This window comes from Anthonomus grandis, chromosome 20, assembly GCF_022605725.1.
Source record: "Anthonomus grandis grandis chromosome 20, icAntGran1.3, whole genome shotgun sequence".
NCBI lineage: Eukaryota > Metazoa > Arthropoda > Insecta > Coleoptera > Curculionidae > Anthonomus > Anthonomus grandis.
In genome coordinates, this window is record NC_065565.1 from 7,308,889 (window position 1) to 7,332,300 (window position 23,412).

The following is a 23,412-nucleotide window of genomic DNA, read 5'->3' on the forward strand; positions in this document are numbered from 1 at the left end:
ATCGGGGTCGCGCGCTCGAAACTAATTCGAGCGCGAAATTTGAACTTTGAACCAGGGGGAATTAAAGGAAACGACCCTTAAAGTGTGCGTAAATATTTTTTTAACGTTTAATATTACAAAGCGGTTTCTTTTAAAGCGTTTTCCAGGAATTTCGACATTATCGGATAAACCGGATCGTAATTCGGGGAGTTTTTAGCTCGGATCAAAGATTCGTATCGTTGAATCGCGCCCGCGATCAGGTCTAATCGGTCCGATTCGTTGGGATGTTCGTCCAGCCATGCGGATAGTTTCGGTAGAGACCATCCTCGAAAAAGAAACATTTATTTATTCCAGGCATGAAAGGAGAATTTGAAGTATTAAGAAAAAAAACTACCCCAACCAAAACGGCCCTTGCTACCTCAATTTTTAAGTCAGAGCGACGTTTTTGCCCTTAAATCCATCCTCAGGAATCCCACTATAATGGTGTGAAAAAATTATGGGAATATCTTAAGTGGTTTCCAAGTTATGACCAAAAATGTTAATATGGGGCTAAAAATGCAAATTAAGTGTCTCTGGGACCTTCATGGACAAAATTCCCTCTAACTCAAAAAGTTTTTGAGGTACAGGGATTGTTTTCATACGAAATTGTTTGGTAAGGAATGCCCTTTTTTGCACTAAAACCCTTTTAAGAATATTCCCATTATTCCTTAAGATATTCTCGAGTAAAGTTAGGAAAAGCGGCAAAAAAAGTACCCCAACAAAAACAGCTCTAACTCCCTCAATTTTTAACCCAGAATGACGTTTTTACCCTCAAATCCATCCTGAGGAATCCCATTATATTGTTCAAAAAAAATTATGAAAATATCTTAAGTATTTTCCAAGTTACGAGCAAAAATGTTGGCGTGTAATTTCAGTGAATTTGAAATTAAGTGTCTCTGGGACCTTTGATGGACAAAATTCCCTCTAACTCAAAAAGTTTTTGAGGTACAGGGATTGTTTTTATATAAAATTGTTTGGTAAGCAATGCCCTTTCTTGCACTAAAACCCGTTTAAGAATATTCCCATTATTCCTTAAGATATTCTCAAGTAAAGTTAGAATTTGGTGAAAAAAAAGTACCCCAACAAAAACAGCTCTAACTCCCTCAATTTTTAACCCAGAATGACGTTTTTACCCTCAAATCCATCCTCAGGAATCCCATTGTAATGTTCAAAAAAAATTATGAAAATATCTTAAGTATTTTCCAAGTTATGTGCAAAAATGTTGAAGTGTAATTTCAATGAATTTGAAATTAAGTGTCTTTGGGACCTTGATGGACAAAACTCCCTCTAACTCAAAAAGTTTTTGAGGTACAGGGATTGTTTTTATATAAAATTGTTTGGTAAGCAATGCCCTTTCTTGCACTAAAACCCGTTTAAGAATATTCCCATTATTTCTTAAGATATTCTCAAGTAAAGTTAGAATTTGGTGAAAAAAAAGTGTCCCAACAAAAACAGCCCTAACTCCCTCAATTTTGAACCCAGAATGACGTTTTTACCCTCAAATCCATCCTCAGAAATCCCATTATAATGTTCAAAAAAAAATATGAAAATATCGTAAGTATTTTCCAAGTTATGACCAAAAATGTTAATAAGGGGCTAAAAATGCAAATTAAGTGTCTCTGGGACCTTCATGGACAAAATTGCCTCTAACTCAAAAAGTTTTTGAGGTACAGGGATTGTTTTCATATGAAATTGTTTGGTAAGGAATACTCTTTCTTGCACTAAAACCCTTTTAAGAATATTCCCATTATTTCTTAAGATATTCTTAAGTAAAGTTAAGAAAAGCGGCAAAAAAAAGTAGCCCAACAAAAACAGCCCTAACTCCCACAATTTTTAACCCAGAATGACGTTTTTACCCTCAAATCCATCCTCAGGAATCCCATTATATTGATCAAAAAAAATTATGAAAATATCTTAAGTATTTTCCAAGTTATGTGCAAAAATGTTGACGTGTAATTTCAATGAATTTGAAATTAAGTGTCTCCGGGACCTTCATGGACAAAATTCCCTCTAACTCAAAAAGTTTTTGAGTTACAGGGATTGTTTTCGTACGAAACTGTTTGGTAAGGAATACTCTTTCTTGCACTAAAACCCGTTTAAGAATATTCCCATTATTTCTTAAGATATTCTCAAGTAAAGTTAGAATTTGGTGAAAAAAAAGTGTCCCAACAAAAACAGCCCTAACTCCCTCAATTTTGAACCCAGAATGACGTTTTTACCCTCAAATCCATCCTCAGAAATCCCATTATAATGTTCAAAAAAAAATATGAAAATATCGTAAGTATTTTCCAAGTTATGACCAAAAATGTTAATAAGGGGCTAAAAATGCAAATTAAGTGTCTTTGGGACCTTGATGGACAAAATTACTTCTAACTCAAAAAGTTTTTGAGGTACAGGGATTGTTTTCATATGAAATTGTTTGGTAAGGAATACCCTTTCTTGCACTAAAACCCTTTTAAGAATATTCCCATTATTCCTTAAGATATTCTCGAGTAAAGTTGGAATTTGGTGAAAAAAAAGTGTCCCAACAAAAACAGCCCTAACTCCCTCAATTTTTAACCCAGAGTGACGTTTTTACCCTCAAATCCATCCTCAAGAATCCCACTATAATGGTCAAAAAAAATTATGAGAATATCTTAAACATTTTCCAAGTTACGACCAAAAATGTCAACTCAGTACATACTCACCAGTATTCTGATGCGGACTGGCCAACTCGGCCCCGGCATAAGAGAACAACATAAACAAAATGGTACTGTGCGGTACCGAGCCGCCCCCACCCCTCGCCTGTCCGGCGACGATTTCCTCCGCACTTTGGGTTATCAGGGTGGCCACGGACTTTAACAGACGATACGGACGTCCGAGAGAGGGCAGCTGCGGGCAAATCAGTTTCAAAGCCTCCTCCAGATGGCGACAGTCGGACTGTAACCTTTGCCTGCCGCTCCGCGATAACGGCCGTAAAATCGAAGAGTGTCGCACGAATAACTCGATGCATCTCAAAGCGATTTCGCTGCATCTGCGTATAACGGAGACGTAGTTATATGTGCCTCCTTCTTGCTCAATAAACGACGGTACTCACTTCTCGGACAGTACGTCTCTATTGGTAAACCCCGAGAGGTAAGTGCGGTACACCCTATGGATGAACTGCACCAATTCCCTCATGTAGGGGCTGCAAAGGGTCGAGGACGGTCTGCCCCAATCTGGTTCCAAGTGCATCGTCACCATGATCGTTTCTATCACCGAATTTATTGAGGTGACGAGGGGTTGAAGGATCGCCCCGGTGAGAGCGTCCAGGGTCCTCAAACTCTCGTTGATCACGCTCAAACCCTCCTCACTTAAGCTGTCTCTCATGTTGTTGAGCATCCGTTGCGTTTGTGAGGAGAAATAGTGTAAGGAGTTGGCGTACTGCAGGTTCTTTTGTTGGCCACCGTTGGCCGAGCCTCCTAAGACAATTGAGGATCGATTTCGTGCGAGAAACGTCTTATTAGGGGCCGAACTAGAGCGGTTTTGGTGCAGGCAGGATAATGTAACTTCTATACTCAATAACTCAAAAACCCTTTGAGGGATTTTCATGATTTTTTTAGGAGAGTGTAGTGGGATTCTTGAGGATGGATTTGATGTAAGAAACGTCTTATTAGAGTCAAAATTGACTGAACCAGAGCATTTTTAGTGCAGACATTGCCAATAGCAGCATAATCCAACTTCTAGCCTCAATAACTCAAAAACCCTTTGAGGGATTTTTATAAGATTTTCACTGAAAGTTAATAAAATTTTTACAGAATATTTTCATATATAAAGAACTTTTGTAGCCAAAGTACTTTTTGAGTTACACCTAAATTTATACAGGATGGACCCGATTGAGGCCAAAACAGACCGTGCAAGACACTTTTGAGTGTCACGCAAAAACTATTTGAGGTATTTTCATGATTTTTTCAGGAGAGTGTAGTGGGATTCCTGAAGATGGATTTGATGTAAGAAACGTCTTATTAGAGTCAAAATTGACCAAACCAGAGCATTTTTGGTGCAAACATTGTCAATAGCAGGATAATCCAACTTCTAGCCTGAATAACTCAAAAACCCTTTGAGGGATTTTTATGAAATTTTCACTGAAATTAAACGACATTCTTACAGAATATTTTCATATACAAAGAACTTTTGTAGCCAAAGTACTTTTTGAGTTACATCAAGATTTATACAGGATGGACCCGATTGGGGCCAAAACGGATCGCGCAAGACACTTTTGAGTGTCACTCAAAAACTATTTGAGGTATTTTCATGATTTTTTCAGGAGAGTGTAGTGGGATTCCTGAGGATGGATTTGATGTAAGAAACGTCTTATTTGAATCAAAATTGACCAAACTAGAGCATTTTTGGTGCAGACATTGCCAATAGCAGGATAATCCAACTTCTAGCCTCAATAACTCAAAAACCCTTTGAGGGATTTTTATGAAATTTTCACTGGAATTTAAAGCAATTCTTACAGAATATTTTCATATATAAAGAACTTTTGTAGCCAAAGTACTTTTTGAGTTACAACCACATATATGAAAAACGAACCCAATTGGAGCTAAAAAAAAAAACCCTACAAGACACTTTTGAGTGTCACTCAAAAACTATTTGAGGTATTTTCATGATTTTTTTAGAAGAGTGTAGTGGGATTCCTGAGGATGGATTTGATGTAAGAAACGTTTTATTCGAAGCAAAATTGACCAGACTAGAGCATTTTTGGTGCAGACATTGCCAATAGCAGAATAATCCAACTTCTATCCTCAATAACTCAAAAACCCTTTGAGGGGTTTTTATCAAATTTTCACTGGAATTTAAAGCAATTCTTAAAGAATAATTTCATATATAAAAAATTCTTGTAGCCCAAGAACCTTTTGAGTTACAACCACATATATGAAAAACGAACCCAATTGGGGCTAAAAAAAAACTCTACAAGACACTTTTGAGTGTAACTCAAAAACCTTTTGAGGTATTTTCATGATTTTTTCAGGAGAGTGTAGTGGGATTCCTGAGGATGGATTTGATGTAAGGAACGTCTTATTAGAGTCAAAATTGACCAAACTAGAGCATTTTTGGTGCAGACACTGTCAATAGCAGCATAATCCAACTTCTATCTCTAATAACTCAAAAACCCTTTGAGGGATTTTTATGAAATTTTCACTGAAATTAAACGACATTCTTACAGAATATTTTCATATATAAAGAACTTTTGTAGCCAAAGTACTTTTTGAGTTACACCAAGATTTATAGAGGATGAACTCGATTGGGATCAAAACAGACTGTTCAACACATTTTTGAGTGTCACTCAAAAACTATTTGAGGTATTTTCATGATTTTTTCAGGAGAGTGTAGTGGGATTCCTGAGGATGGATTTAATGTAAGAAACGTCTTATTAGAGTCAAAATTGACCAAACTAAAGCATTTTTGGTGCATACATTATCAATAGCAGAATAATCCAACTTCTATCCTCAATAACTCAAAAACCCTTTGAGGGATTTTTATCAAATTTTCACTGGAATTTAAAGCAATTCTTAAAGAATAATTTTATATATAAAAAATTCTTGTAGTCCAAGAACTTTTTGAGTTACAACCACAAATATGAAAAACGAACCCAATTGGGGCTAAAAAAAAAACCCTACAACACACTTTTGAGTGTCACTCAAAAACTATTTGAGGTATTTTGATGTTTTTTTCAGGAGAGTGTAGTGGGATTCCTGAGGATGGATTTGAGGTAAGAAACGTCTTATTAGAGTCAAAATTGTCCAAACCAGAGCATTTTTGGTGCAGACACTGTCAATAACAGGATAATCCAACTTCTAGCCTCAATAACTCAAAAACCCTTTGAGGGATTTTTATAAGATTTTCACTGAAAGTTAATAAAATTCTTACAGAATATTTTCATATATAAAGAACTTTTGTAGCCAAAGTACTTTTTGAGTTACACCAAGATTTATACAAGATGGGCCCATTTGGGGTCAAAACAGACCATGCAAGACACTTTTGAGTGTCACTCAAAAACTATTTGAGGTATTTTCATGATTTTTTCAGAAGAGTGTAGTGGGATTCCTAAGGATGGATTTGATGTAAGAAACGTCTTATTAGAGTCAAAATTGTCCAAACTAGAGCATTTTTTGGTGAAGACATTGTCAATAGCAGGATAATCCAACTTCTATCCTTAATAACTCAAAAACCCTTTGAGGGGTTTTTATAAGATTTTCACTGAAAGTTAATAAAATTCTTACAGAATATTTTCATATATAAAGAACTTTTGTAGCCAAAGTACTTTTTGAGTTACATCAAGATTTATACAGGATGGACCCATTTGGGGCCAAAACAGACCGCGCAAGACACTTTTGAGTGTCACTCAAAAACTATTTGAGGTATTTTCATGATTTTTTCAGGAGAGTGTAGTGGGATTCCTGAGGATGGATTTGATGTAAGAAACGTCTTATTAGAGTCAAAATTGACCAAACTAAAGCATTTTTGGTGCATACATTATCAATAGCAGAATAATCCAACTTCTAGCCTCAATAACTCAAAAACCCTTTGAGGGATTTTTATGAAATTTTCACTGAAAGTTAATAAAATTCTTACAGAATATTTTCATATATAAAGAACTTTTGTAGCCAAAGTACTTTTTGAGTTACATCAAGATTTATACAGGATGGACCCATTTGGGGCCAAAACAGACTGTTCAACACATTTTTGAGTGTCACTCAAAAACTGTTTGAGGTATTTTCATGATTTTTTCAGGAGAGTGTAGTGAGATTCCTGAGGATGGATTTGATGTAAGAAACGTCTTATTAGAGTCAAAATTGACCGAACTAGAGTATTTTTGGTGCAGACATTGTCAATAGCAGGATAATCCAACTTCTAGCCTCAATAACTCAAAAACCCTTTGAGAGATTTTTATGAAATTTTCACTGAAATTAAACGACATTCTTACAGAATATTTTCATATATAAAGAATTTTTGTAGCCAAAGTACTTTTTGAGTTACACCAAGATTTATACAGGATGGACCCATTTAGGGTCAAAACAGACCGTGCAAGACACTTTTGAGTGTCACTCAGAAACCCTTTGAGGTATTTTCATGATTTTTTCAGGAGAGTGTAGTGGGATTCCTGAGGATGGATTTGATGTAAGAAACGTCTTATTCGAGGCAAAATTGACTGAGTCAGAGCATTTTTGGCGCAGTCATAGTCAATAGCAGGATAATCCAACTTCCAGCCTCAATAACTCAAAAACCCTTTGAGGGATTTTTATCAAATTTTCACCGAAATTTAATAAAATTCTTACAGAATATTTTCATATATAAAGAACTTTTGTAGCCAAAGTACTTTTTGAGTTACACCAAGATTTATACAAGATGGGCCCATTTGGGGTCAAAACAGACCATGCAAGACACTTTTGAGTGTCACTCAAAAACTATTTGAGGTATTTTCATGATTTTTTCAGAAGAGTGTAGTGGGATTCCTAAGGATGGATTTGATGTAAGAAACGTCTTATTAGAGTCAAAATTGTCCAAACTAGAGCATTTTTTGGTGAAGACATTGTCAATAGCAGGATAATCCAACTTCTATCCTTAATAACTCAAAAACCCTTTGAGGGGTTTTTATCAAATTTTCACTGGAATTTAAAGCAATTCTTAAAGAATAATTTCATACATAAAAAATTCTTGTAGCCCAAGAACTTTTTGAGTTACAACCACAAATATGAAAAACGAACCCAATTGGGGCTAAAAAAAAAACCCTACAACACACTTTTGAGTGTCACTCAAAAACTATTTGAGGTATTTTAATGATTTTTTTAGAAGAGTGTAGTGGGATTCCTGAGGATGGATTTGATGTAAGAAACGTCTTCTTCGAGGCAAAATTGACTGAGTTAGAGCATTTTTGGTGCAGACATTGTCAATAGCAGAATAATCCAACTTCTAGCCTCAATAACTTAAAAACCCTTTGAGGGATTTTTATAAGATTTTCACTGAAAGTTAATAAAATTCTTACAGAATATTTTCATATATAAAGAACTTTTGTAGCCAAAGTACTTTTTGAGTTACACCAAGATTTATATAGGATGGATCCATTTGGGACCAAAACAGACTGTTCACCACATTTTGGAGTGTCACTCAAAAACTGTTTGAGGTATTTTAATGATTTTTTTAGAAGAGTGTAGTGGGATTCCTGAGGATGGATTTGATGTAAGAAACGTCGCATTAGGATCAAAATTGACCAAACTAGAGCATTTTTGGTGCATACATTGTCAATAGCAGAATAATCCAACTTCTAGCCTCAATAACTCAAAAACCCTTTGAGGGATTTTTGTAAAATTTTCACTGAAAGTTAATAAAATTCTTACAGAATATTTTCATATATAAAGAACTTTTGTAGCCAAAGTACTTTTTGAGTTACACCAAGATTTATACAAGATGGACCCGATTGGGGTCAAAACAGACCATGCCAGACACTTTTGAGTATAACTCAAAAACCCTTTGAGGTATTTTCATAATTTTTTTAGGAGAGTCTAGTGGGATTCCTGAGGATGGATTTGATGTAAGAAACGTCTTATTAGAGTCAAAATTGACCAAACTAGAGAATTTTTGGTGCAGACACTGTCAATAGCAGGATAATCCAACTTCTAGCCTCAATAACTCAAAAACCCTTTTGAGGGTTTTTTATGAAATTTTCACTGAAATTAAACGACATTCTTACAGAATATTTTCATATATAAAGAACTTTTGTAGCCAAAGTACTTTTCGAGTTACACCAAGATTTATACAGGATGGACCCGATTGGAGCCAAAACAGACCGTGCAAGACACTTTTGAGTGTCACTCAAAAACTATTTGAGGTATTTTCATGATTTTTTCAGGAGAGTGTAGTGGGATTCCTGAGGATGGATTTGATGTAAGAAACGTCGTATTAGGGCCAAAATTGACCAAACTAGAGCATTTTTGGTGCAGACACTGTCAATAGCAGGATAATTAAAATTCTAGCCTCAATAACTCAAAAACCCTTTGAGGGATTTTTATGAAATTTTCACTGAAATTAAAAGAAATTCTTACAGAGTATTTTCATATACAAAGAACTTTTGTAGCCAAAGCACTTTTTGAGTTACAACCACAAATATGATAAACGAACCCAATTGGGGCTAAAAAAAACCCTACAAGACACTTTTGAGTGTCACTCAAAAACTATTTGAGGTATTTTCATGATTTTTTTAGGAGAGTGTAGTGGGATTCCTAAGGATGGATTTGATGTAAGAAACGTCCTATTAGAGTAAAAATTGACCAAACTAGAGCATTTTTGGTGCAGACATTGTCAATAGCAGGATAATCCAACTTCTAGCCTCAATAACTCAAAAACCCTTTGAGGGATTTTTATCAAATTTTCACTGGAATTTAAAGCAATTCTTAAAGAATAATTTTATATATAAAAAATTCTTGTAGCCAAAGTACTTTTTGAGTTACACCAAGATTTATACAGGATGGACCCATTTGGGGTCAAAACAGACCATGCAAGACACTTTTGAGTGTCACTCAAAAACTATTTGAGGTATTTTCATGATTTTTTCAGGAGAGTGTAGTGGGATTCCTGAGGATGGATTTGATGTAAGAAACGTCGCATTAGGGCCAAAATTGACCGAACTAGAGTATTTTTGGTGCAGACATTGTCAATAGCAGGATAATCCAACTTCTATCCCTAATAACTCAAAAACCCTTTGAGGGATTTTTATCAAATTTTCACTGGAATTTAAAGCAATTCTTAAAGAATAATTTCATATATAAAAAATTCTTGTAGCCCAAGAACTTTTTGAGTTACAACCACATATATGAAAAACGAACCCAATTGGGGCTAAAAAAAAACCCTACAATACACTTTTGAGTGTCACTCAAAAACTATTTGAGGTATTTTCATGATTTTTTCAGGAGAGTGTAGTGGGATTCCTAAGGATGGATTTGATATAAAAAACGTCGCATTAGAGTCAAAATTGACCAAACTAGAGCATTTTTTGTTGAAGACATTGTCAATAGCAGCATAATCCAACTTCAATCCCTAATAACTCAAAAACCCTTTGAGGGATTTTTATGAAATTTTCACTGAAAGTTAATAAAAATTCTTACAGAATATTTCCATATATGAAAAACTTTTGTAGCCAAAGCACTTTTTGAGTTACAACCACATATATGAAAAACGAACCCAATTGGGGCTAAAAAAAACCCTACAAGACACTTTTGAGTGTCACTCAAAAACCCTTTGAGGTATTTTCATGATTTTTTCAGGAGAGTGTAGTGGGATTCCTGAGGATGGATTTGATATAAAAAACGTCGCATTAGGGTCAAAATTGACCAAACTAGAGCATTTTTGGTGCAGACATTGCCAATAGCAGAATAATCCAACTTCTATCCCTAATAACTCAAAAACCCTTTGAGAGATTTTTATGAAATTTTCACTGAAAGTTAACGAAATTCTTACAGAATATTTTCATATATAAAGAACTTTGGTAGCCAAAGTACTTTTTGAGTTACACCAAGATTTATACAAGATGGGCCCATTTGGGGTCAAAACAGACCATGCAAGACACTTTTGAGTGTCACTCAAAAACTATTTGAGGTATTTTCATGATTTTTTCAGAAGAGTGTAGTGGGATTCCTAAGGATGGATTTGATGTAAGAAACGTCTCAATAGGATCAAAATTGACCAAACCAAAGCATTTTTGGTGCAGACATTGTCAATAGCAGAATAATCCAACTTCTATCCTTAATAACTCAAAAACCCTTTGAGGGATTTTTATTAAATTTTCACTGGAATTTAAAGCAATTCTTTAAGAATAATTTCATATATAAAAAATTCTTGTAGCCCAAGAACTTTTTGGGTTACAACCACATATATTAAAAACGAACCCAATTGGGGCTAAAAAAACCCTACAAGACACTTTTGAGTGTCACTCAAAAACTATTTGAGGTATTTTCATGATTTTTCCAGGAGAGTGTAGTGGGATTCCTGAGGATGGATTCGATGTAAGAAATGTCTCATTAGGGCCAAAATTGTCCAAGCCAGAGAATTTTTGGTGAAGACATTGCCAATAGCAGAATAATCCAACTTCTAGCCTCAATAACTCAAAAAGCCTTTGAGGGATTTTTATTAAATTTTCACTGAAATTTAACGACATTCTTACAGAATATTTTCATATATAAAGAACTTTTGTAGCCAAAGTACTTTTTGAGTTACACCTAAATTTATACAGGATGGACCCGATTGAGGCCAAAACAGACCGTGCAAGACACTTTTGAGTGTCACGCAAAAACTATTTGAGGTATTTTCATGATTTTTTCAGGAGAGTGTAGTGGGATTCCTGAGGGTGGATTTGATGTAAGAAACGTCTTATTAGAGTCAAAATTGACCAAACTAGAGCATTTTTGGTGCAGGCATTGTCAATAGCAGGATAATCCAATTTCAATCCCTAATAACTCAAAAACCCTTTGAGCGATTTTTAAAAGATTTTCACTGAAAGCTAATAAAATTCTTACAGAGTATTTTCATATACAAAGAACTTTTGTAGCCAAAGTACTTTTCGAGTTACACCAAGATTTATACAGGATGGACCCGATTGGGGCCAAAACAGACCGTGCAAAACATTTTTGAGTGTCACTCAAAAACTATTTGAGGTATTTTCATGATTTTTTCAGGAGAGTGTAGTGGGATTCCTGAGGATGGATTTGATGTAAGAAACGTCTTATTAGAGTCAAAATTGACCAAACTAGAGCATTTTTTGGTGCAGACATTGTCAATAGCAGCATAATCCAACTTCTATCTCTAATAACTCAAAAACCCTTTGAGGGATTTTTATAAGATTTTCACTGAAAGTTAATAAAATTCTTACAGAATATTTTCATATATAAAGAACTTTTGTAGCCAAAGTACTTTTTGAGTTACAACAAGATTTATACAGGATGGACCCATTTGGGGCCAAAACAGACCATGCAAGACACTTTTGAGTGTCACTCAAAAACTATTTGAGGTATTTTCATGATTTTTTCAGGAGAGTGTAGTGGTATTCCTGAGGATGGATTTGATGTAAGAAACGTCGCATTAGAGTCAAAATTGACCAAACTAGAGCATTTTTGGTGCAGACATTGTCAATAGCAGCAATCCAACTTCTAGCCTCAATAACTCAAAAACCTTTTGAGGGATTTTTATGAAATTTTCGCTGAAATTAAACGACATTCTTACAAAGTATTTTCATATATAAAGAACTTTTGTAGCCAAAGTACTTTTTGAGTTACACCAAGATTTATACAAGATGGACCTATTTGGGGCCAAAACAGACCATGCAAGACACTTTTGAGTGTCACTCAAAAACTATTTGAGGTATTTTCATGATTTTTTCAGGAGAGTGTAGTGGTATTCCTGAGGATGGATTTGATGTAAGAAACGTCGCATTAGAGTCAAAATTGACCAAACTAGAGCATTTTTGGTGCAGACATTGTCAATAGCAGCAATCCAACTTCTAGCCTCAATAACTCAAAAACCTTTTGAGGGATTTTTATGAAATTTTCGCTGAAATTAAACGACATTCTTACAAAGTATTTTCATATATAAAGAACTTTTGTAGCCAAAGTACTTTTTGAGTTACACCAAGATTTATACAAGATGGACCCATTGGGGGCCAAAACAGACTGCGCAAGACATTTTTGAGTGTCACTCAAAAACTATTTGAGGTATTTTCATGATTTTTTCAGGGGAGTGTAGTGGGATTCCTGAAGATGGATTTGATGTAAGAAACGTCTTATTCGAGGCAAAATTGACTGAACCAGAGCATTTTTAGTGCAGACATTGTCAATAGCAGAATAATCCAACTTCTAGCCTCAATAACTCAAAAACCCTTTGAGGAATTTTTATAAAATTTCCACTGAAAGTTAATAAAATTCTTACAGAATATTTTCATATATAAAGAACTTTTGTAGCCAAAGCACTTTTTGAGTTACAACCACAAATATGAAAAACGAGCCCAATTGGGGCTAAAAAAAAACCCTACAAGACACTTTTGAGTGTCACTCAAAAACTATTTGAGGTATTTTCATGATTTTTTCAGGAGAGTGTAGTGGGATTCCTGAGGATGGATCTGATGTAAGAAACGTCTTATTAGAGTCAAAATTGACCAAACTAGAGCATTTTTTGGTGCAGACATTGTCAATAACAGAATAATCCAACTTCTAGCCTCAATAACTCAAAAACCCTTTGAGGTATTTCCATAATTTTTTCAAGAGAGTGTACAAAAATTCCTGACGATGAATTCCATGCAAGAAACGTCCTTTTAGGTGCCAAATTGACCAAACTAGAGCATTTTTACTGCGGCCCGAGACCCTAACTTACCAATCACTTGTGCAGCCTCAGGACCGTTTTCGATCTGCTGTTCAGTTTTTACCGCGAACATTTTGATGCATTTCGAGACGTTTTTCGCCACTCGCACGCTGAGTTGTTCCTCTACCAAGGCCACACTCAGTTCGCTAAAAAACCCCCCCCAAAACAAAGACATTTTCACATTTAACGCACCCCCATTGTGGACTTTACCTTGTGAGGACCCGAATGAGAGCGTCGATTTGGTCCTGACTGGGCACGGTCCCGTCCATATTGAACATCGACTGCACCGGTTCCAAGATTTTCGTCAAGGAACTTGACAAATACGAGTTTTCCAATGGTTTCAGTACATCCCGACTAAAAACAAACAAACCAGAGACTCTTTCCCTTGGACGAGTTTCGGGGTGCAACTCACTCAAACTTGAACTGCTCGTAACTCAACTTCCCCATCATGTCACAGTAAAACTTCAACAGTTTGGGGTAGTCCTCGTGCAACAGTTGCTGCACCGCCGCAGATGCTGCTGCTCGGCCGGTTTCCCCTTTTACTATTTGCCCCAGTTGATCCCAAAACTGCTCGGCCAAGACCTTATGGGGCATGTGCAGTTCGTCCAGTGCCGATTGCAAGAACTTGATCTGAAGAAACCCCTTAATCAATTCGAGTCTAAGTGAATTGGGTGCCGTAGAAAACCTGTTTGCAAATTTTGTAAATCCCCTCGGAGAACCCCTTCTCGAGTTCGGTCCAGACTTTTTGCCGGAAGCCTTGGGAGGAGGGCAGTTGCCCCCTGCCGGACTTCACTAGCACCACCGGGTTCGTGGCACTATCCAAAGCCATTTTTAAAATATCCCCGCATTCGTTCAAGTTCTCTTTTATCAGGGTTTCTAGAGTGGGTTCGATTGTGCCTAAATTAATGAAAATCTACAAAAATCCCTGTAAATTTAATCAAGACACTCTTGAATATGCTTTACTTGTAAAGCCATTGAAGTTTGCACAACGTTTTCATGCTCGATTCCTTGGTGCAAGGCCCCGATGGCCAGTTGGACCACCTTTTGCCGTTGCACCCTTACGTTTCTTAGTTCAGTGGTTATTGCGTCAATGTCGGTTAGTTCGGGGTCGGCGGCCAGTTGCTCTAAGACAAATCACTCAAAGCTCAAAGCCAAATATGCGTTATATAACTCTATCGTACCTAGCTCTTGTAAAAGCAAAGCTTTTTGAACGGGATCGTTGGTGCTCCCCAACTTTTTACTCAGCTGTTGCACTCGAGCAACCTGCCTCAATATGTGACTGGCCTTATGCAGTCGAGAGAGCACTTTAGTGTGATTCTCTAGCTGTTCGCACGGTACGGTAATCTTAAAGATTGCGGTGCACTCAACAGGGGGGCGGATAAAGCGACAATGACTCACCTGGGTTCTTAATCGTTCGGCATTGGCCATAAGGTTCTGAACGTGTCCGTTCATGATATTTAAGACGTCTTCGAGTTTCGTGGCATGATGTGCTTGTCTCAATAAATCCTGATGGTTCTCGAGCACTTGCCTCTGCAGTTCCTTGTTCAGGGCGTCAATGCCCTCACCTAATTTCCTTACCTGTTCCGTGAACGCTATCGATTTGGTTAAGAGGGCTCGCGAGGAGTCGTCGCTCAAGAACTCCTTAAAGAAGTCTGGAGAAACAAACAGACGAGGCGGGGGGGGATTTTATGCCAATTTATGTTTTGATTTCTCTTAATTTACCATCGTTTTCGATTTGTTCGATTAGGGAGTCCTGGTTTTCCATTGTGCCCTCTAAGAAGCTTTTTTTATTAAATTAATTATAATAACTTTCCTTATTATTATTTGTTTATTTACTATTTGACACGTCAGTGTCACTGTCATTAAAGAAGCAAAAGTGAGGTTAGATTGGACCGAAATGTCACCATAAATGTGATGGTCTGATATCGATATCCGGCAACCAATCCCTTAATAATTTCAGGACTTACGGGCATCAAATCGATTAAATAACAGCGTGCGCTTAAATTAAATAATATGCTGCGTTCTTGACTTTAGTTGCTAGAGATATCGATCGGACGCAAGCGTCACTAATATGCCGGAAAAGTGAGGTTAGATTAGATGCTAAACGTCGCCTGGAATGTGAGGTTAGATTACCACCTAACCTCAAAATTTTCCTCTTGTATTGTAGTACCAAAACAAACACACACTTTTTCTAGTTAATTAACCCTCTAACTCAAAGAATTTTTGAGGTACAAAAATCGTTCTCATATGAAATTGTTCGGAAAGAAATGGACTTTTTTGCATTAAAATACTTTTAAGAATATTCCCAATATTTATTAAGATATTCTCGAGGAAAGTTAGAGTTTTTTAATAAAAGTCGCAAAAAAAATCACCTCAACCAAAACAGCTCTAGCTACCTGAATTTTTAACTCAGACAAACGTTTCTACCCTCAAAACCATCCTCAGGAATCTCACTATAATGGTGTGAAAGAATTATTAGAATATCTTAAGTAGTTTCCAAGTTATGACCAAAAATGTCGGCTAATGCATAAAACCTTATAATTTCAATATGGTTCCAAAAACTTCAAAGTTGATGGCTTTAGGACCTTGGTGGTCAAAATACCCTCTAACTCAAAGAGTTTTTGAGGTACAGAAATCGTTCTCATATAAAATTGTTTGGAAAGAAATGGACTTTCTTGCATTAAAACCCTTCTAAAAATATTCCTAATATTTCTTAAGATATTCTCGAGGAAAGTTAGAATTTGTTAATAAAAGTAGCAAAAAAAACCACCTCAACCAAAACAGCTCTAGCTACCTGAATTTTTAACTCAGACAAACGTTTCTACCCTCAAATCCATCATCAAGAATCACAGTAAAGCGGTGTGAAAGAATTATGAGAATATCTTAAGTAGTTTCCAAGTTATGACCAAAAATGTCGGCTAATGCATAAAACCTTATAATTTCAATATGGTTCCAAAAACTTCAAAGTTGATGGCTTTAGGACCTTGGTGGTCAAAATACCCTCTAACTCAAAGAGTTTTTGAGGTACAGAAATCGTTCTCATATGAAATTGTTTGGAAAGAAATGGACTTTCTTGCATTAAAACCCTTCTAAAAATATTCCTAATATTTCTTAAGATATTCTCGAGGAAAGTTAGAATTTGTTAAGAAAAATGGCAAAAAAAATCACCTCAACCAAAACAGCTCTAGCTACCTCAATTTTTAACTCAAATAAACGTTTCTACCCTCAAATCCATCATCAGGAATCACAGTATAGCGGTGTGAAAGAATTATGAGAATATCTTAAGTAGTTTCCAAGTTATGACCAAAAATGTCGGCTAAGGCATAAAAGCTTATAATTTCAATATGGTTCCAAAAACTTCAAATCCGATGGCTTTAGGACCTTGGTGGTCAAAATACCCTCTAACTCAAAGAGTTTTTGAGGTACAGAAATCGTTATTATATGAAATTGTTTGGAAAGAAATGGACTTTCTTGCATTAAAACCCTTCTAAAAATATTCCCAATATTTCTTAAGATATTCTCGAGGAAAGTTAGAATTTGTTAATAAAAGTAGCAAAAAAAACCACCTCAACCAAAACAGCTCTAGCTACCTGAATTTTTAACTCAGACAAACGTTTCTACCCTCAAATCCATCATTAAGAATCACAGTAAAGCGGTGTGAAAGAATTATGAGAATATCTTAAGTAGTTTCCAAGTTATGACACGTCAGTGTCACTGTCATTAAAGAAGCAAAAGTGAGGTTAGATTGGACCGAAATGTCACCATAAATGTGAGGTTAGCTATGTATGGTCTGATATCGATATCCGGCAACCAATCCCTTAATAATTTCAGGACTTACGGGCATCAAATCGATTAAATAACAGCGTGCGCTTAAATTAAATAATATGCTGCGTTCTTGACTTTAGTTGCTAGAGATATCGATCGGACGCAAGCGTCACTAATATGCCGGAAAAGTGAGGTTAGATTAGATGCTAAACGTCGCCAGGAATGTGAGGTTAGATTACCACCTAACCTCAAACTTTTCCTCTTGTAGTAGTACCAAAACAAACACACACTTTTCCTAGTTAATTAACCCTCTAACTCAAAGAGTTTTTGAGGTACAGAAATCGTTCTCATATGAAATTGTTCGGAAAGAAATGGACTTTTTTGCATTAAAATACTTTTAAGAATATTCCCAATATTTATTAAGATATTCTCGAGGAAAGTTAGAGTTTTTTAATAAAAGTCGCAAAAAAAATCACCTCAACCAAAACAGCTCTAGCTACCTGAATTTTTAACTCAGACAAACGTTTCTACCCTCAAAACCATCCTCAGGAATCTCACTATAATGGTGTGAAAGAATTATTAGAATATCTTAAGTAGTTTCCAAGTTATGACCAAAAATGTCGGCTAATGCATAAAACCTTATAATTTCAATATGGTTCCAAAAACTTCAAAGTTGATGGCTTTAGGACCTTGGTGGTCAAAATACCCTCTAACTCAAAGAGTTTTTGAGGTACAGAAATCGTTCTCATATGAAATTGTTTGGAAAGAAATGGACTTTCTTGCATTAAAACCCTTCTAAAAATATTCCTAATATTTCTTAAGATATTCTCGAGGAAAGTTAGAATTTGTTAAGAAAAATGGCAAAAAAAATCACCTCAACCAAAACAGCTCTAGCTACCTCAATTTTTAACTCAAATAAACGTTTCTACCCTCAAATCCATCATCAGGAATCACAGTATAGCGGTGTGAAAGAATTATGAGAATATCTTAAGTAGTTTCCAAGTTATGACCAAAAATGTCGGCTAAGGCATAAAAGCTTATAATTTCAATATGGTTCCAAAAACTTCAAATCCGATGGCTTTAGGACCTTGGTGGTCAAAATACCCTCTAACTCAAAGAGTTTTTGAGGTACAGAAATCGTTATTATATGAAATTGTTTGGAAAGAAATGGACTTTCTTGCATTAAAACCCTTCTAAAAATATTCCCAATATTTCTTAAGATATTCTCGAGGAAAGTTAGAATTTGTTAATAAAAGTAGCAAAAAAACCACCTCAACCAAAACAGCTCTAGCTACCTGAATTTTTAACTCAGACAAACGTTTCTACCCTCAAATCCATCATTAAGAATCACAGTAAAGCGGTGTGAAAGAATTATGAGAATATCTTAAGTAGTTTCCAAGTTATGACACGTCAGTGTCACTGTCATTAAAGAAGCAAAAGTGAGGTTAGATTGGATCGAAATGTCACCATAAATGTGAGGTTAGCTATGTATGGTCTGATATCGATATCCGGCAACCAATCCCTTAATAATTTCAGGACTTACGGGCATCAAATCGATTAAATAACAGCGTGCGCTTAAATTAAATAATATGCTGCGTTCTTGACTTTAGTTGCTAGAGATATCGATCGGACGCAAGCGTCACTAATATGCCGGAAAAGTGAGGTTAGATTAGATGCTAAACGTCGCCTGGAATGTGAGGTTAGATTACCACCTAACCTCAAACTTTTCCTCTTGTAGTAGTACCAAAACAAACACACACTTTTTCTAGTTAATTATTAAAAAACTCAATAAATTCATAATTGCTTAGCACAATGAAACGACTAACCGAAGAAAGGACCAAGATCTTGTTCGAGAAACTAGCCAAATAGTGCGTAAAACTCTTATTTGGCAGAACCACCTTGGAGTCAATGAATCATGTTTTTTAGTATCGGGCCTAATATAAAGCAACTTATCGAGCGCCCGGACGGCATATACTGCTTCAGAGAACAAAAGGACAGAGTCTACTATGTCTCCGAGACCATACTGAAGCTGGCCAACACTGTTCCCCAGGAACACTTAATCTCTGTCGGGACCTGTTTCGGAAAGTTCACCAAAAGTGGGAAGTTCAAGTTGCACATCACCGCCTTAAACTATTTAGCCCCTTATGCACAGGTAAGCTCTAAACAATTAAGGCTTATTGTATAATTAAATAACGTTATGTCCAGTGCAAAATCTGGCTCAAACCCACTGCCGAGCAACAATTCCTATATGGAAACAACGTCTCGAAAGCAGGTTTGGGTCGAATAAGCGAGAACTGCGAAAAGTACCAGGGGGTGGTGGTGTTCAGTATGTCCGACTTGCCCCTGGGGTTCGGTGCGGCGGCTCGGTCCACGACCGAGTGCAAAATGGCCGATCCCCTCGCCAACGTGTGCTTCCACCAAGCGGATATCGGGGAGTACATTAGATCCGAGGAGGATTTATTATAGCATAAGTGAATAAAGAACGTTTATTGTTGATGTTGTTATTATTTATTTGACGGGGTATTGGCCCCCTGTTGCTTCCTTTTTCTGGAAATAACTTGAAGGTCACACTAGAAAGGTAGGTGCTACGTATGGGCACGGGTGATGCCCAGATCTAACATCTCTTGATTTAAATGCTCGAATTTCTGGAATAAATTGTTACTTTATTCCAGGCACTTGGGGTTGAATTCTGCTTTAAGGGCAGTGGGAATGATTCAGTTAATAAATTATTTATTCCAGGCAGTTGGCTCGGTTGGTTTTTTAAGGGACCTTAATGGAGTAAATTGTCTCTAACTCAAGAAGTGTTTGAGGTACAACAATCGTTCTTACATGAAATTGTTTGGAAAGGAATGGACTTTCTTGCACTAAAACTCTTTTAAGAATATTCCTATTATTTTTTAAAATATTCTAGAGCAAAGTTAGAGTTAGTTAAGGAGAGCGGCAAAAAAACCCCCCCCAACCAAAACAGCCCTAACTAGCTCAATTTTTTATCAATAATGACATTTTTGCCCTCAAAACCATCCTCAGGAATCTCACTATAATTGAGTGAAAGAATTATTAGAATATCTTAAGTAGTTTCCAAGTTATGACCCAAAATGTCGGCTAATGGACAAGAATCTTATAATTTGTATTGTGTCTGGGACCTTGATGGTCAAAATACCCTCTAACTCAAAAAGTTTTTGAGGTACAGAAATCGTTCTCATATGAAATTGTTTGGAAAGAAATTGACTTTCTTGCACTAAAAGTCTTTTAAGAATATTCCCAATATTTCTTAAGATATTCTTGAGGAAAGTTATAGTTTGTTAAGAAAGGTGGCAAAAAAACCACCCCCGACCAAAACAGCCCTGGCTACTTTAATTTTTAACTCAGATAAACGTTTTTACCCTCAAAATCATCCTCAGGAATCTCACTATAATGGTGTGAAAGAATTATTAGAATATCCTAAGTAATTTCCAAGTTATGACCAAATATGTCGGCTAGTGCATAAAAGCTTATAATTTCAATATGGTTCCAAGAACTTCAAATCTGATGGCTTTAGGACCTTGGTGGTCAAAATACCCTCTAACTCATAGAGTTTTTGAGGTACAGGAATCGTTCTCATATGAAATTGTTTGGAAAGAAATGGACTTTCTTGCATTAAAATCCTATTAAGAATATTCCCAATATTTCTTAAGATATTCTTGAGGAAAGTTAGAGTTTGTTAAGAAAAGTGGCAAAAAAACCACCCCCGACCAAAACAGCCCTATCTACTTTAATTTTTAACTCAGACAAACGTTTCTACTCTCAAATCCATCATCAGGAATCACAGTATAGCGGTGTGAAAGAATTATGTAATTATCTTAAGTAGTTTCCAAGTTATGACCAAAAATGTCGGCTAAGGCATAAAAGCTTATAATTTCAATATGGTTCCAAGAACTTCAAATCCGATGGCTTTAGGACCTTGGTGGTCAAAATACCCTCTAACTCAAAGAGTTTTTGAGGTACAGAAATCGTTCTCAAATGAAATTGTTCGGAAAGAAATGGACTTTCTTGCATTAAAACCCTTTTAAGAATGTTCCCAATATTTCTTAAGATATTCTGGAGAAAAGTTAGAATTTGTTAATAAAAGTAGCAAAAAAAATCACCTCAACCAAAACAGCTCTAGCTATCTGAATTCTCAACTCAGACAAACGTTTCTACTCTCAAATCCATCATCAGGAATCACAGTATAGCGGTGTGAAAGAATTATGTAATTATCTTAAGTAGTTTCCAAGTTATGACCAAAAATGTCGGCTAAGGCATAAAAGCTTATAATTTCAATATGGTTCCAAGAACTTCAAATCCGATGGCTTTAGGACCTTGGTGGTCAAAATACCCTCTAACTCAAAGAGTTTTTGAGGTACAGAAATCGTTCTCAAATGAAATTGTTCGGAAAGAAATGGACTTTCTTGCATTAAAACCCTTTTAAGAATATTCCCAATATTTCTTAAGATATTCTGGAGTAAAGTTAGAATTTGTTAATAAAAGTCGCAAAAAAATACACCTTAACCAAAACAGCTCTAGCTACCCGAATTTTTAACTCAGACAAACGTTTCTACCCTCAAATCCATCATCAGGAATCACAGTATAGCGGTGTGAAAGAATTATGAGAATATCTTAAGTAGTTTCCAAGTTATGACCAAAAATGTCGGCTAATGCATAAAAGCTTATAATTTCAATATGGTTCCAAGAACTTCAAATCTGATGGCTTTAAGACCTTGATGGTCAAAACACCCTCTAACTCAAAAAGTTTTTGAGGTACAGAAATCGTTCTCATATGAAATTGTTTGGAAAGAAATGGACTTTCTTGCACTAAAACTCTTTTAAGAATATTCCTATTATTTTTTAAAATATTCTCGAGCAAAGTAAGAGTTTGTTAAGAAAAATGGCAAAAAAAACCACCTCAACCAAAACAGCTCTAGCTATCTGAATTCTCAACTCAGACAAACGTTTCTACTCTCAAATCCATCATCAGGAATCACAGTATAGCGGTGTGAAAGAATTATGTAATTATCTTAAGTAGTTTCCAAGTTATGACCAAAAATGTCGGCTAATGCATAAAAGCTTATAATTTCAATATGGTTCCAAGAACTTCAAATCTGATGGCTTTAAGACCTTGATGGTCAAAACACCCTCTAACTCAAAAAGTTTTTGAGGTACAGAAATCGTTCTCATATGAAATTGTTTGGAAAGAAATGGACTTTCTTGCACTAAAACTCTTTTAAGAATATTCCTATTATTTTTTAAAATATTCTCGAGCAAAGTAAGAGTTTGTTAAGAAAAATGGCAAAAAAAACCACCTCAACCAAAACAGCTCTAGCTACCTGAATTTTCAACTCAGACAAACGTTTCTACCCTCAAATTCATCCTCAGGAATCTCACTATAATGGTGTGAAAGAATTATGATAATATCTTAAGTAGTTTCCAAGTTATGACCCAAAATGTCGGCTAATAACTAAAAAATCCGTTCGACTGCCTGGAATAATTTTTCCTTTTATTCCAGGCATATGGTACCCCCAGAAATTTCTAGTAAAAAATTAATTTGACTGCCTGGACGAATTTTCTGCTTAAGCCGAGGAAATAGCAGATGTTGCTTAATAGCCGACATTTCCGGTCATAACTTGGACAACTCCTTAAGATCCTTTCATAATTTTTTCAGATCACAACAGTGGGATTCCTGAGGATGAATTTGAGGGTAAAAACCTCAATTTAGGTGAAAAACTGAAATACTTAGGGCTGTTTTGGCAAAGGCCTTTGGGGCCCCAAGAATCCCAGCGCAACCCCCTCTATGGTTCGCCACCTTCGACTCCTCTATTCAGGCTTGAATTTGTAAATAAATAAGCCACTGGGGGACACAGAAACTTATGGTGGCGGCGCAGGAACAGCCACTACGTACGAAAAAAAAAAAAAATAACGTGACCACGAATCGGGTCTGCGGGCGGGCCAGTGCCTTCTTTTTAGCATCGAACCGGCTGCTCGCTTGACGCTCTACTTAACTCTGGCTGTTCTATTATAAAGAAAAAAGTGAGAGAGACGTGGCAAAGTATGACGTCCGCGAGTCAAACATTCGAAGCGACTTTTAGACGCGTGCGTGTGCACCCGATGGTCCTTCGAACCGGTGTAGAAGTACGAATAAAATGATGTTTTTGAATGAGCAGAAGAGGGTGGGGAAAGGATAAGCATAGGGGGTTGGATAAAACTTTATTGATTTTTCTTTCTGGGGGGGTGACACCAGTGTCGACCAGT

At 36.2% G+C, this 23,412-nt stretch overlaps 2 protein-coding genes across 3 annotated transcripts; one reads left to right on the forward strand and one right to left on the reverse strand.

The window, feature by feature from the left end:
* Positions 1–81: 81 nt before the first annotated feature.
* LOC126747832 (conserved oligomeric Golgi complex subunit 5) lies at positions 82–15,264 on the reverse strand. The gene is made up of 11 exons (XM_050456731.1): positions 15,106–15,264; positions 14,782–15,035; positions 14,565–14,727; positions 14,347–14,507; positions 14,069–14,296; positions 13,796–14,013; positions 13,594–13,737; positions 13,396–13,529; positions 3,095–3,458; positions 2,706–3,031; positions 82–304 (listed from the first exon to the last, which is right to left on the reverse strand). Exons 1-11 carry the CDS (start codon positions 15,146–15,148, stop codon positions 114–116), a joined length of 2,226 nt encoding a protein of 741 aa, XP_050312688.1. The 5' UTR covers positions 15,149–15,264; the 3' UTR covers positions 82–113.
* Positions 15,265–15,428: 164 nt separating this feature from the next.
* On the forward strand, positions 15,429–19,642 carry LOC126747835 (60S ribosome subunit biogenesis protein NIP7 homolog). 2 transcript variants are annotated; one of them, XM_050456733.1, is made up of 4 exons: positions 15,429–15,544; positions 18,881–19,016; positions 19,075–19,300; positions 19,354–19,642. In XM_050456733.1, the coding sequence occupies exons 2-4, from the start codon at positions 18,961–18,963 to the stop codon at positions 19,612–19,614; spliced, it is 543 nt and encodes a 180-aa protein (XP_050312690.1). In that variant the 5' UTR covers positions 15,429–15,544; positions 18,881–18,960; the 3' UTR covers positions 19,615–19,642. The 2 variants fall into 2 exon arrangements, with proteins under 2 accessions (XP_050312690.1, XP_050312691.1); XM_050456734.1 differs by lacking the exon at positions 15,429–15,544 and adding an exon at positions 17,403–17,415.
* Positions 19,643–23,412: the final 3,770 nt, after the last annotated feature.